Here is a 15,871-nt window from a genome sequence, read left to right on the forward strand (position 1 = left end):
CTTGCTAAGTTTTATCTGGGTTGTTGGCGCAGGGCTGGATCAAAAGCTTGCACACCCAGTACAGCAGTCCAGGAGGAAGGTTGGCCACTCCTGTGTTATATGAACTGCTATAAGCATTATGCATTATTCTATATGAGGAGCTATAATGAGCCTTATGTCTATTGCAATAGTAATAAGAAGCAGGCCAAAGCGACATGCTAATGATGATCTTGATTAATTCAACATAGGCCAACTAACTATAGACCTGATGGAGTAGATCGAAGAATAGCGGTTGTTTATCCCACCTCTGGCACAGACTCAAACACACGGCTACTACTGAGTGACACACACACACGCACACACACGCACACACACGCACACACGCACACACACGCACACACACGCACACACACGCACACGATGAATGAGAGCAGATTATCCCAAGTCAATGTTGGAACAGCCCCATCCATTCAGTCAGTCAGCAGAGAGCAGACGAGCCAGGGCCTGTTAATAGGAACATGATATCCAATCACACAACCTGCCAGATGATGACATCACTACCGCCTGCCCTGCCGCTGAGCTCTTAAAGGGCTGGAGGCCAACTACAGTGCAGCTGCCGCTGTTATAGTAGAGGAATGCCCCTAGTGTGTATGTGTGTGTGTGTGTGTGTGTTCGTCCTTAAAGGCTGCAGCTGTCAGAGAAATGCCCTGTTTATGACACTCTCCAGGGATGGTATAAGAGCAGGATGGGGACACTAGTCAGAGTATGTGTGTGTGTGTGTGTGTGTGGGCGGTGGGGGGTCTGAGAGCTTGTGTGTGGCATGCCAACATAAACATTTCCCCCTCTTCAAGCACTCTTGGCTGTCATGACATGGCTGGTATCACGTGTATGTGTGCGCGTCTGTTTGTGAGGTCTCAGCAATGACAAACACACACACACACATGCATGCACACTCAAGCACACGCACACGCACACACACACACACACACACACCATCCTTATGAACTAACACACAACAGGATCATCACTATCGAGCCATGTGACAGCTGTCAGTGGACATACATTACTCAGAGACGGTGTAGACTAAGTCCCTGTTCAAAGACTTAGAAACCCTTCTTTCCTCCCCGTTTAATCTAGTCATGAATCTGTATGTGATTGGATCAGTAAAACCCTTTCAACCAATCCAATTACCTCAAGAAAAGGAAGGAAGGATGGTTGGATTTCGGACGTATTGGAACAGGGTCTAGGTAAAGGTGAGTGTGGATGTTGAATGTTTCTCTCGCTCTCTGGCCTCCTCGTGAAAGCTGCGTGTAGCAATGGCGTGACATTAACGCATTCTGACTCCTAGTCCCAATTGAATCCCTAAACTTTAGGACTGAAGGCCAAGGACAGAGAGAAGAGGGTAGAGCCGAGAGTCAACTCAGGCCAAAACACTGTCCATTAGCTAGCAAGCTAGTTGTTCCATATAGAAGGTTCTAGGCATATAGAAAGAGATGCTTGTCAAGGTAGTCTCTGTGGTTGCATTGTGATGATGAAACAAAGCACCTGGCTGCACAGTGTGCTCTAGCAGGCCGTCAGACAGAGGGCCAGACATGTAGCGGACGGACAGGACAGAGTGGAGGTGGTCTGGACAGCGGAAGTAAGGTGTGTTTCTCCCACAAGACAGGAGCAAAACTCCTAGCTTGCATCTCAATGACCTCAGATGGCTTCCTCTCCTGTTCTAATCTCCTGGGTCATGATCATTAAGCACCAAACAGAAGAAAACGAACAGAACCAGGGAACGGCTACCTGGACTTGTCCAGTAACAAACGCACATTTTTCATGTTGCGTGCCCTAATAATTACCACCCTGATCTACAACAGTCCTGGTCCTGGATGGGAATCAGATTTTAGTGCTGCGCTTGAACAAAAGCCTGCACACCTGACTGCAGCTCCCCAGGACCAGGGTCCTGACCAATACTAATCTACTGTCCCATTGAGAAAGAGCAGTCCTTAGGAAGAAAATAGGGGAGAGAGAAGAGAGGAGAGGAGATAGCAGAGGAGAGAAGATAGCAGAGGAGAGGAGACAGCAGAGGAGAGGAGATAGCAGAGGAGAGGAGGCCACTTTGGACCATTGATACACATCCATGATGGAACTTTCTAAGCATGAACAGGCTCCTAAGCAATGCCAGAGCAAACAGGCTTTCTAGGCGATGCCGGAGTGAATGTGGCAAGCGAATGTAGGGGGGGGGGGGGGGGTAGCCTGTAGTTCTGGAGCAGTAGGTCAAACTCTGGTCCACTGTGGTCCACAGTGTCTTGCTGGTTTACCTGAGGTACACCTGTCCAAAAATGTTATGTTGACTCTTTAGCTAAGACATATTCATTGACCCAATAGAAGAGATGGGAAGAAATGTCAAGACCAGCAGGACTGTAGCCCTCGAGGACTGGCGTGACAGTCTTAAAGTCTAGAGGCTAACAGAAGAGTCTAAAGCCTTAAATCAGAGTCTATGGGTGGGCTGAGGGAGGATGGGATGGTACTAAGGTGGCCCGGTCGTGGCGCTGCAGCTGACCCGTATCGACATCAGACCTTCGTCGGATCCGCTAGGCGGTGGTGTGCGGCGAGGCCCTGCCCAGCACACGGACAGAACCCTCCAACATACACGACTCCTGGAAACGCCACGCAGTGCCCGCTCCTGCCACCGGGCCAGGGCACTGCCAGTCTAAGAGGTCAGGGGTTGGGGTTAGAGGTTAGGTGTTAAATGGAATGCCAGACTGCCACAGAATAGGGAGGCGCAGGAGAGGCTGCTTTGAAGACTGGAAGCTAGGACTAGAGGTAAGGGGTTACATTGCAGGACTCCTGCCAACGAGCCAAGGGAGGGGGTTTGGGTCTGGGGTTATGGGGTTCAGGGTTAGAGAGGTAGGGTAAAACAGTTATGAGGGTTAGTTCTGGGGGGAGGAAAGTTAGAGGTTATGTTGGTTAGGGGTAAAGGGTTGGCAGGCTGCCAGAAGCAGGAGAGGGGAGTCAGGGTTAAAGGTCAAAGGGTAGAGGGTAGCGGGGTAAGATGTTTTTGGGATAGGGGTTCTGAGTATATAGTTAAGGGTAGGGGCAGTCTTCAACCCTGGTCCTGGAGAGCTAAAGGGTTTGTTGCTGTCTATAGTTCCAACCCTGCATTAACACACCTGGTTCAACTACGAAAGGCTGTGGAAATGAGTTACTTCTGGTTTGTTCAGCCATCCCTATGAAAATGATTGTGGAAAGTATAGGGTTTTGGGATAAACGCTGAAAATCAGGTCTGAGGTTAACACAGGCTTAGGAGACCTAATAGGTTTTGTTCCATGAGATAATATCAGTCAGTTAACATGACCTTTATGAATTATGAAGCCTTCATGTGTTTTTTTTGGCTTGAAAATTCACAAAAAGTGACATTAGCTGACAAAGATTATCTCATAGAAATGTTTTATAAGATCTCTTAAGTCTGTGTTTACCACAGAACTTATTTTCGGTGTTTATCCAAAAACCCTACAAAAACTCAATTAACTTTCCCATAGGCTTTGTTCAACGAACCATGGCAGAGTTCGTGCTAACAAAAAGATGACATTACTATTGCTCTCTATATAGGGTGGCTATCTGTCATGTGCTTTTGCTGGGTCTCTAAACTAGGCTGCTATGGTAGTTAATGAGAGCCAGTTTTTCTGACTCTGTGTGTGTCTGAGTGCGTGTGTCTGTGTGCATGTGTCTCTGTGTGTGTGTGTCTGTGTGTGTCCTACCTTGGCATCTTTGGCGTAGTAAAGTGTGCGTCCTCTCAGTTTAAAATAGCGTTTTTTCCACCTCTGGAATGAACTTGTCTGTTTCAGCAACAGTCCCTCTTTCACACTGGTCTAGAGAGAAAGAGAAAGAGAGAGAGGGGGGAGAATAACATTGTTACATGTATCTTCAACTCACCATGAATTGTCTGAACAGTGAACTAAACTAACCCCAAACCCTGTTTCAATACATTAATTAATACAATTGACAAATATCACATAACCGAAAACACTGACACACACACATCTGTGAAGCCCAGCACGTGTGTTGTACTGTCGAGATAAGGGTATAGTGTGTATGAGCTCTGTGTTAATCCCAGTGACTGGCAGAGTTAATCCTTCTCCCCCATGGAGCATGCTCACACACACACACACACACACACACACACACACACACACACACACACACACACACACACACAACACACACACACACCTCTGTGTTTATCTACAGGAAACTCTGCTGAGATAAAAGTGTGTGTGTGTCAATTTCATGCATGGGAGAGGAAGGACTGGCTAAACAACAGCAAAGAAAGGAAGGCCATTACAGATGCCTTGCTTCTCTGACCCACTATAAACACACTGCTCACACTCAGGCCTGACAGACAGACAGAGAGAGGGAGGGAGGGGAGAGAGAGATGGAGGGAGGGAGTGAAGGAGGGAGGGAGGAGAGAAAGAGAGAGGGGGGAGAGAGAGAGAGAGAGAGAGAGAGAGAGAGGAGCATTTCATTCACTAGTTCTAACCCTCTGTTGAACTCAGTGGTCTGAAAATGTTTTAACCACTTTAACTAAATAAGCACCTGTCTTCTACTCTGAGATGTGACATTTCTTTAAGAGACCATCATAACGTGGAAAAGAAGAGTGTTTGAGCATGTTTCCCCATTAAAAGCTTTTCATGGGACTTTTACAGGCAAACCAGACACAGAGAGAGAGGTGTATGTACTGTGTGCGTCCTGCAGGTTGTCCTGTCTCTGGGACTCCTTTGGTGGAGCCCCTGTGACACCTTAGATCAGATTTTAACTTCCGACAGTAAACATAGGGCCCTATAAAATCAGAGTTGCGGGAAACACGGACAGAATCACGGAATCCAGACATTAAAACGGCATTCAACAATATTAAAAAACGTATTGAACTTAGTAGGACATTTAAAAAGTGTGATATTGAAAGTGAAAACCTGAAAAACCTGGAAAATAACTGAAACCTGGAAAAACAAAACAAGAGAAGTCGGAATTAAGGAAAAAACTAAACGGGCTCTATAAACACACACACACACACAACACACAACACACACACACACACACAACACACAACACACATGGAAACGCTGGGTGAAGAACAGCACTCTGGGGGCACACAGGGGAGGGGGCACACACACAGGGAGACCTATTTTTAGCAGAGGAAATGTTCTCTCTGAAGGGAGAATTACAAACAGAGATGGAGGTTTGGAGCTGACATCCTGCACTTCCACCAGCTGTGTCAACCTAAACACAGCACTCCATCCGCCACACTGTCTCGCTAAGGACATACAGCCTTGGCTACGGCTAACTCAATGGCTCACTAACGTCATACAGCCTGGCTACGGCTAACTCACTGTCTCGCTAACTAACACAAGCCTGGCTGTAGCTAACTCACTGTCTCGCTAACTAACACAGCGTGGCTGTAGCTAACTCACTGTCTCGCTAACTAACACAGCCTGGCTGTAGCTAACTCACTGTCTCGCTAACTAACACAGCCTGGCTGTAGCTAACTCACTGTCTCGCTAACTAACACAGCCTGGCTGTAGCTAACTCACTGTCTCGCTAACTAACACAGCCAACGGCTAACGACACATACCCTCGCTATCACTAACTGCACGATTTGTAAAGGATAGTATTTTGAGCAAATTACTTAAAAATGACTGATTTCCAGTAAAGGGGAATACATAAAGAAACTCTGCAAACATTGGCAATGTGACCAGAGTTGAGCATGGTTCTGATCCTAGATCTGTGGTTAAGGGCAGCTTCTACTTCTAGACCATGCAGAGAGGCCCCAAGCCAAACACTGGCCACTCGGCTTGACTGTTTACATGCTTCAAATATTAATTATCTCCCTTTATGTAGCAGAGTTTAAAGCCTAAATACCTCAACTGGATTAAGGTGAAATACCGCATTACGGACTACCTTATAAGGCAACCGTTGCTCGCCTGTGACGACTATCAAAGAACCAGCGCGTAAGGATTGAAATACCGAGGGACAGGCATGGCGTATGAAGTCATAGCCTTGTTATAGAACCACTAGGGGAGGTAGGTAGGTAGGTGGGCATGTAAGGTCTGCACTAGACACTTCCTTTACAATGGGACTGGGGTGGGTAGGTAGGTAGGTAGGTAGGTAGGTAGGTAGGTAGGTAGGTAGGTAGGTAGGTAGGTAGGTAGGTAGGTAGGTAGGTAGGTAGGTAGGTAGGTAGGTAGGTAGGTAGGTAGGTAGGTAGGTAGGTAGGTAGGTAGGTAGGTAGGTAGGTAGGTAGGTAGGTAGGTAGGTAGGTAGGTAACTGAAAAAGGGGTCTTGTCACTTCTGGTAAATGTGCTACACACACACAGACAATGGTCCTGACACTACATGAAGGAGCGTTTCTCCTCTCATAATGCGCTCAAATCACTCATCTAAAGGTCAGAACAGGTCTACACAGATGAGCTCACTGTCCAATCAGCAGGCTGCATGGCTAATCCAATCAAAGACTGAGAGACATCATGAGAGCCACATGACTGAGAGAGAAGATAGGAGCAGGAGGGTAAAACTACCAGAACCACAGTATGATGACTAAACGTTTAGAGTGCAAAGTTACAAACACCACTGTTTACACATAATACTTTGTTTAACATTCTATACTTACTTTACTAGAAATATTGGACAAGGCTGAAACAAGCTTTGCAGACCAGCTTGTACGTATTCTTCTACTAGTAAAAGAGGCCAGAGTGGAGATGGGGATGGAGAGCAAGACGGCTGCAAAAGTCCCTCATAACAAAGTCAGAAGTATAACTTTTATGCCAGGCGAGAGAAAAAGTAGCTTTGCTCCAGTTTGCTGTTCTATTTTCTAGTTTGTCCCTCTTTGGCCCCCATAGTTCCTCTCCTTGTCTCCATCTCCTTCCTGTGGCCAACTGGGCCAGAAGCAATCTATTATTAGCCTGTTCCTCTGCTACACACACACACACGTTCCCCTGTTACTGGGGAGGGCAGGGCTGCCAGACAGAACTGAACTAAACTTACCACCAAGTAATGTACACGCACACACAACTCTCCCTGGCCTGAATATTAAAACACACACACACACACACACACACACACACACACACACACACACACACACACACACACACACACACACACACACACACACACACACACACACACACACACACAATGGACAAAGGCTGAGCTCCAACAAGTCCAGCAGCTGTGCTGTGGGGATAAGAGCGGAGCAGGCAGGAGTTCCCTGAAAGGGTAAATGAAAAGAACAGGCCTGCATCCTGTCCCTGAGGATATCATATCCAGCCTCTAGTCTGCCTGCTACACTGCTACAGTTAGGACATAAACCAGCTCCTAACACCAGCCATATCCCCCTAGCCACAAGCCTGCTACAGGGACACAAACCAGCTCCTATAGCTCATAACTCCATGCCTCTTTTTAGAGGATAACCATATCCCCGAGCCCTCTGCCCTATATAGTACCACACACATCAGTATTAGCCCTGTGTCTCTACTCAGGGTGAAAACTGAGCTTAACAGCCATTGAGGTATATCTGATAACCACCGGACATATATCTGATAAGCACCGGACATAAAGCTCTGCTGCTTCTAACCTAACAGAATCCAGAGCCACAGGGCATACTTCCTGATTCTGTCCAATCAGTACAGAGCCACATACATATGTCACTGCTTCTACCCTATCAGAACTCATAGCCACAGGGTATATCTTGTCAGCCTGCCATGCACACACTCCTGGCTAGCAGAGGAGAGGATAGGCCAAAGATCTTCTGACCAGCACAGCCACTCACCACTAATCAGGGATAAGGAGCCTAAGGGGGGGGGGGGGGCTGGATAGAGATAACATGCGTGCACACACACACACACACATACACCGTCCAAAAGGCTACAAGGGAACAAGCTGTCTGATTCTAAATGGGCCTCAGAAGTCAATTTATGGCCATGCTAAAAGGGACAGTTCCATATGGGAGTGCCATGTCTAGGAAGGGAGCTGTGTGGGATTCTAGTACAATGGTCCAGTTCAATGGACAGGTAGTGGCATAGAATGATGAATGATTTTTTTTCAGGTTCAGAAAACCAGTCACTGAGCATTGTAGCTCGGATCCAAATACACAGTAGGCTACACTTCCATTCCTCCATTCATAAAAAGCCAAAAGGTTGTTTTTGAGCCAACCGGAGTCTTTATAACGAGACATTTTTACTGAAGGCCTGAGCTATGTCTTCATGGTGACACATGTTTCTGCTTTAGGCCTGTCAAAACCAGATGTAGGGAAACGGGATACCTGGCAAGTTGCACAACTGAATGCATTCAACCAAAATGTGTCTTCAGCATTTAACCCAACCCCTCTGGATCAAAGAGGTGGAGGGGGCTGTCTTAAACGACATCAGCAGCACCCAGTTGTTGTTGGGGGTTAACTGCCTTGCTCAAGGGGAGAACAGCAGATTTTTCCACCTTGTCGGCTCAGGGATTCAAACCAGCAACCTTTCAGTTACTGGCCAAATGCTCTTAACAGCTAGGCTACCTGCCAATTATAGTAGCCGCCTCTAAGAATAATGTAGCAAATTCACACATCATAGCTGGTTCGGCACATCTTCACGTCCAACTCTGTTAACCCTGGTTTCAACCCTACAACAGAAGACGAGACAAGACAAAACTAGAACATTTCATAATTGTGTGTTGTAGAACAGCTGACTGGAGACCGGTCATTCTGATCAATAACACGAGACGCACAGTTGCGACCATTTCAACGGTAACGGTGCTTCTTTCAATGACGTGATGAAACTTTGAAACAAAGTTGTCCCTTGTAGTAAGGTATTGTAGAAAACGAGTTTCATGAATGAACTAGAAACACTATATACTTTCTGACTTGTCAGAGAAATATCAGCAAGCTAGGCTAGTTACAGTATTACTGCTGCAAAACAGCTTAGCTGTCTGCTTGGCTAGCTAGCTAGCTGCTTGTCTGAACACAGAACGTCAGTGAACTGTTCTCTGATTGGCTAAAGTGTCGCGTCTACTCCCGCTCCCCCTCTCCGGCGCTCAACGGAGGATCCTGAGAAGACACCACCAGGACCAGCAGAGGGAGTGGGCCCGATTCCTTCCCTGGGCGGAATACACTCAGAATTCATTGCGTCACTCCTCCACCGGGCTGACACCCTTCCAGTGTGTTCTGGGTTATCAGCCAGCCCTGGCTCCGTGGACCCCGAGCCAGACCGAAGCTCCTGCGGTGGATGAGTGGTTCAGGCACGCAGAAGAGGTGTGGAACGATGTTCTTAATTACTCCCTTGATTACTCACCCTTGATATCAGGCCTAGGCAACTCCAGTCCTGGGGGCCTGATTGGTGTCGCACTTTTGCCCCATTCCCAGCACCTGACTCCAATAATCAACTAGTATTGATCTTCAGTTAAAAATTCAATTAGTTTAAATCAGGTGTGTTTGCTAAGGATGGGGGGGAAAGTGTGACACCAATCAGGCCCCCGAGGACTGGAATTGCCCAGGCCTGCTGTATATAGTACTCTTCTGTTGGTAGTCGTCAGGTATTATTGTTTATAGTTCCATGTTAATCATTCTTAAACTCAATAACTGCACTTGTTTCCTGACTCCCTGCGCCTACGTTACATAAAGGGACCTGTCTCATCGCAAGTCTTCAGCTAAGATTTGAAATGTTGAATTTTGGAAACTCCAGGACTGTTCAGATCAAGCAAACTTTGTTCTAAAAGTCCTTAAAAAAAAAAGACCATTGTGAGTCTCGTCTCTTGTATCTGAACTGGGCTTTATACTCTTCTACAAAAACACACACCCCTTAGGGAAACAAAACACATGACTTTCTCATGTGATCACGTGATTTAATGTGAAGTTAATGTGACAACATCTGACAAACGTTTATTTCGATTTTTTATCAAAATGCTTTTTTTTTGGCAGAAATGCCTTCTGGAACATTTTAAATTTGATGTGCCTTAATAACAAACGTGTATGCCATCTGTAAATACAAATAAAATTGTTAAATTACAAGATTAGTTGGTTTAGCCATGGAAAAAAATATTTTTATCTGGACACTTTCTGTTTACCAGAAATTTCTCCTTATTGTAGGCTACTACTTTTAGTCTTAATCTTTACCACACTACATGACCTCACACACAACCTCAGGAGGCTGAAAAAATGTGTCTTGTCACCGAAAACCCTCACTAACTTTTACAGCTGCACAATCGAGGGCATCCTGTCAGGCTGTATCACCGCCTGGTACGGCAACTGCACCGCCCACAACCGCAGGGCTCTCCAGAGGGTGGTACGGTCTGCGTAACGCATCACCGGGGGCAAACTACCTGCCCTCCAGGACACCCACAACACCCAATGTCACAGGAAGGCAAAAAAGATAATCAAGGACAATAACCACCCGAGCCACTGCCTGTTCACCCCGCTTCCATGCAGAAGGCGAGGTCAGTACAGGTGCATCAAAGCTGGGACCGAGAGACTGAAAAACAGCTTCTATCTCAAGGCCACCAGATTGTTAAACAGCCATCACTAACACAGAGGCGGCTGCCTACCTACAGACTTGATATCATTGGCCACTTTAATAAATGGAACACTAGTCACTTTAATAATGTCACTTTAATAATGCCACTTTAAGAATGTTTACATATCTCGCATTACTTATCTCATATATATACACTGTATACTGTCTCCTACACTATCTATTCTATACTATCTATTGCATCTTAGCTGCTCTGTCACTGCTCATCCATATATTTTATATATTCTTATCCCATTCCTTTACTAGATTGTGTGTATTAGGTTTGTTGTGGAATTTGATTGATATTATGTTTTATTGTGGAATTGTTAGATATTACCTGTTAGATACTGCTGCACTGTCAGATCTAGAAGTATAAGCATTTCGCTACACTCACAACAACATCTGCTAACCATCTGTATGTGACCAATAAAATTTGATTTGATTTGACTTGACATGTGACTCCTTAAAGAGATGGGTGGGGCTAAGGCTTAAGAGGGTGTGAACAATGTTGAATGGGTGTAGACAAAAGAGCTCTTCAGTAGGTGTACCAAAACATTCAAGGGCCATTTTTCTTAAAAGGTGGGGTTACAACTTTCATAGCAGAATTACTTCACCATTGTTCCTGAAATGCAGTGTATGATATACCATTTTGTCTCTACTTTTATCCAATGTAAAATTTTGCTACATAATACCGAATCAAGGCGGTCGGTCACATATGTGTACCTCTGAAGGTACCTTATGTGTACCTTTGACCTTTTTATACACCAGGGAACAACACTGTACTGTAACGCAGTTACACTTCTGACACTGCCAAAACACCAGCTATGCAGGTGTCGGCTATTGCGTGTTCACACTTGCTCTAATTGAATCTAGGCCTTAATATCAAATGTCCCTGAGCACTGCTACTTTTTCATTGGTGATAATCGCACAATTATTGACTTGATTCTGGGAAAGTGCAGAAATGTATTCTTCCCAATAAATCCGTGGTCGGTCTCCGTCATGGTAACAGACCTAATGGCAAAGCAGGATATTCAGGTTGCTGGCGTCCGAGATGTTGTGAGTTCAAATCCCAGGTGTGGTTGTATCTCAAGTGTGCTAACCAATGTTGAGTTACAGTCCAGTCAATTCAGAAAGTAGATCAACTTTTTCAGCATTGAAAATAATTGGATGTAGAATTGGATTTCCTTAATACAGTTTGTTGTTGTATATTTACTTTCAAAATACAGTTCAGCTGTAGAAATACATTAAAAGGTGTTTCCACTATTTTCACTGAAACTCAGTAGCTGTTAACTTACTATAAAATAATAAGTGCATCTAAACTATCCTTAAATTGAATGCAATTACAAGTAAGGCATGCCAAGTTCATTTGCATGACGGGCCAAAAAGTAACCTACCCAAGTGCATATAGCAAGTGCATATAGCAAAACACTAATATATTACTGTAGAAATGTACCGTAAAATGACAAAAATATTACACAAAATTAACAGCAATTGCTAACTGTGTAGTTTCATGTTATCACATGTTGAACCACATGATTTCACATTGTGGAAAATTACATGATTTGAAAACGTGTTTTTGGAACACTTCACGTGTGAAAACGTGTTTTTGGAACATTTCACATGATAAAATTCGTCCTTCCTGTCCTGGAGGGCAGGTAGTTTGCCCCCGGTGATGCGTTATGCAGACCTCACTACCCTCTGGAGAGCCTTACGGTTGTGTGCAGAGAAGTTGCCGTACCAGGCTGTGATACAGCCCTACAGGATGCTCTCGATTATGCATCTGTAAAAGTTTGTGAGTGTTTTTGGTGACAAGCCAAATATCTTCAGCCTCCTGAGGTTGAAGAGGCGCTGTTGCGCCTTCTTCACCACGCTGTCTGTGTGGGTGGACCATTTCAGTTTGTCTGCGATGTGTACGCCGAGGAACTTAAAACTTTCCACCTTCTCCACTACTGTCCTGTCGATGTGGATAGGGGGGTGCTCCCTCTGCTGTTTCCTGAAGTCTATGATCATCTCCTTTGTTTTGTTGACGTTGAGTGTGAGGTTATTTTCCTGACACAACACTCCAAGGGCCCTCACCTCCTCCCTGTAGGCCGTCTCGTTGTTGTTGGTAATCAAGCCTACCACTGTAGTGCCGTCTGCAAACTTGATGATTGAGTTGGAGGCGTGCATGGCCACGCAGTCATGGGTGAACAGAGAGTACAGGAGAGAGTTGAGAACGCACCCTTGTGGGGCTCCAGTGTTGAGGAACATCAGTGTGGAGATGTTGTTTCCTACCCTCACCACCTGGGGGTGTCCTGTCAGAAAGTCCAGGACCCAGGTGCACAGGGTGGGGTCGAGACCCAAGGTCTCGAGCTTAATGACGAGTTTGGAGGGTACTATGGTGTTAAATGCTGAGCTGTAGTCGATGAACAGCATTCTTACATTGGTATTCCTCTTTTCCAGATGGGTTAGGACAGTGTGCAGTGTGATTGTGATTGTGTCGTCTGTGGACCTATTGGGGCGGTAAGCAAATTGGAGTGGGTCTAGGGTGTCAGGTAGGGTGGAGGTGATATGATCCTTGACTAGTCTCTCAAAGCACTTCATGATGACGGAAGTGAGTGCTACGGGTTGATAGTCTTTTAGCTCAGTTACCTTAGCTTTCTTGGGAACAGGAACAATGGTGGCCCTCTTGAAGCATGTGGGAACAGCAGACTGGGATAGGGATTGATTGAATATGTCTGTAAACACACCACCCAGCTGGTTTGCGCATGCTCTGAGGACACGGCTAGAGATGCTGTCTGGGCCTGCAGCCTTGCGAGGGTTAACATGTTTAAATGTTTTACTCACGTTGGCTGCGGTAAAGGAGAGCTCGCAGGTTTTGGTAGCGGGCCGTGTCGGTGGCAATGTATTGTCCTCCTCGACGGGGCTGGTTTTCTTTTTGTAGTCCGTGATTGACGGTAGACCCTGCCACATACCTCTCATGTCTGAGCCGTTGAATTGCAACTCTACTTTGTCTCTATACTGACACTTAGCTTGTTTGATTGCCTTGCGGAGGGAATAGCTACACTGTTTGTATTCGGTCATGTTTCCGCTCGCCTTGCCCTGATTAAAAGCAGTGGTTCGCACTTTCAGTTTTGTGCAAATCCTGCCATCAATCCACGGTTTCTGGTTGGGGAAGGTTTTAATAGTCGCCCGTGGGTACAACATCACCGATGCACTTGCTAATAAACTCGTTCACCGAATCAGCGTATACATCAATGTTGTTGTTCGACGGCCTCCTGGGTGGCGCAGTGGTCTAAGGCACTGCATCGCAGTGCTAGCTGTGCCACCAGAGATGGGATTCCAGCCCAGACTCTGTCGCAGCTGGCCGCGACCGGGAGGCCCATGGGGCGGTGCACAATTGGCCCAGCGTCGTCTGGGTTAGGGAGGGTTTGGCCGGCAGGGATATCCTTGTCTCATCGCGCACTAGCGGCTCCTGTGGCGGGCTGGGCGCAGTGCATGCTGACCAGGTCGCCAGGTGTATGGTGTTTCCTCAGACACATTGATGCGGCTGGCTTCCGGGTTGGATGTACATTGTGTCAAGAAGCAGTGCGGCTTGGTTGGGTTGTGTTTCCGTGGACGCATGGCTCTCGACCTTCACCTCTCCCGGGTCCGTATGGTGAGACAAGTGAGACAAGACTCTAACTACTACCAATTGGGGAGAAAAAAGGGCTAAAATAATTTATTTTTTAAAATCAATAATATATATTTTTTTAATTGTTGTTCGACGCTATGCGGAACATATCCCAGTCCACGTGATCAAAGCAATCTTGAAGCGTGGAATCAGATTGGTCGGACCAACGTTGAACAGACCTGAGCACGGGCGTTTCCTGTTTTAGTTTCTGTCTATAGGAGCAACAAAATGGAGTCGTGGTCAGATTTGCCGAAAGGAGGGCGAGGGAGGGCTTTGTATGCGTCGCTGAAGTTAGAGTAACAATGATCCAGAATTTTGCCAGCCCGGGTCACACATTCGATATACTGATAAAATTTAGGGAGCCTTGTTTTCAGATAAGCCTTGTTAAAATCCCCAGCTACAATAAATGCAGCCTCAGGATATGTGGTTTCCAGTTTACATAGAGTCCAATGAAGTTCTTTCAGGGCCGTCGAGGTGTCTGCTTGGGGGGGATATACACGACTGTGATTATAATCGAAGAGAATTCTCTTGGTAGATAATTCATTGTAAGGAATTCTAGGTCAGGTGAACAAAAGGATTTGAGTTCCTGTATGTTGTTATGATCAAACCACGACTCGTTAATTATAAGGCATACACCCCCGCCCTTCTTCTTACCAGAGAGATGTTTGTTTCTGTCGGCGCGATGCGTGAAGAAACCAGGTGGCTGTACGGACTCAGATAACGTATCCCGAGTGAGCCATGTTTCCGTGAAACAAAGAATGTTACAATCTCTGATGTCTCTCTGGAAGGCAACCCTTGATCGGATTTCGTCTACCTTGTTGTCAAGAGACTGGACATTGGCAAGTAGTATACTGGGGAGCGGTGGGCGATGTGCCTGTCTAGGGAGCCTGACCAAAAGACCGCTCCGTCTGCCCCTTCTGCGGCACCGTTGTTTTGGGTCGCCTGCTGGGATCCGATCCATTGTCCTGGGTTGTAGTCCAAACATAGGTTCCGCTTCAGGAATGTCGTATTCCTGGTCATAATGGTAAATTGACGTTGCTCTTATATCCAATAGTTACTCCCGGCTGTATGTAATAAGGCTTAAGATTTCCTGGTGTAACAGTGTAAGAAATAATACATAAAAAAAAAAAAAAAACTGCATAGTTTCATAAGAACGCGAAGTGAGGCGGCCATCTCTTTTGGCAAGACGGCATCAGATACATGGGCTACATACACTACGACAGAGGGTCGCTGTTTCACTCTCTCGGATGTCTTCTCCGGTGAGATTGATGAGTCTTGCTATCGGTGTGGGTCTTGGTCAAAATCATCAATATATTCAGAGGTTCTGAATTTATGGGGGGGCCACTGGGGGTGTCCAATCAGATTTCAGGGGGGGAGGGGCATGGCCACCACAGGCGATTGGTGGCACGTTAATTGGGGAGGACGGGCTCGTGGAAATGGCTAGGGCGGAATAAGTGGAATGGTATCAAATAAATCAAACACTGTTCCAGACATTATTATGAGCCGTCCTCCCCTCAGCAGCCTCCACTGGTGGCCACCCTGGGCCACCCCCTGGACACGCCACTGCTCTAGATAAAAACATAGACTTATCAGTGAAACCTTAAACTGAGGCCTTAGAGGGCGGTGGGGATTACACCTCGTCAGCGGTTGCTGGCTAATTTTCCTGTCTCTAACGACACTGTATCGTTGTGTGTGAGGGGGAGGCAGAACA

General features: G+C 46.2%; 1 protein-coding gene across 5 annotated transcripts in view; it reads right to left on the reverse strand.

Annotated features, from left to right (window-relative positions):
• LOC106581933 (diacylglycerol kinase eta) overlaps positions 1-15,871 on the reverse strand; it is a 78,916-nt gene that overhangs the window by 51,541 nt on the left and 11,504 nt on the right. For all 5 annotated transcript variants that reach the window (XM_014164445.3, XM_014164443.3, XM_014164444.3 and 2 more), the window contains one exon: positions 3,726-3,836. In XM_014164445.3, coding sequence (XP_014019920.1) covers positions 3,726-3,836 — 111 coding nt within the window. The remainder of the gene's footprint in view (positions 1-3,725; positions 3,837-15,871) is intronic.

The sequence above is a fragment of the Salmo salar genome, chromosome 21, assembly GCF_965601325.2.
Source record: "Salmo salar chromosome 21, fSalSal1, whole genome shotgun sequence".
Lineage (NCBI taxonomy): Eukaryota > Metazoa > Chordata > Actinopteri > Salmoniformes > Salmonidae > Salmo > Salmo salar.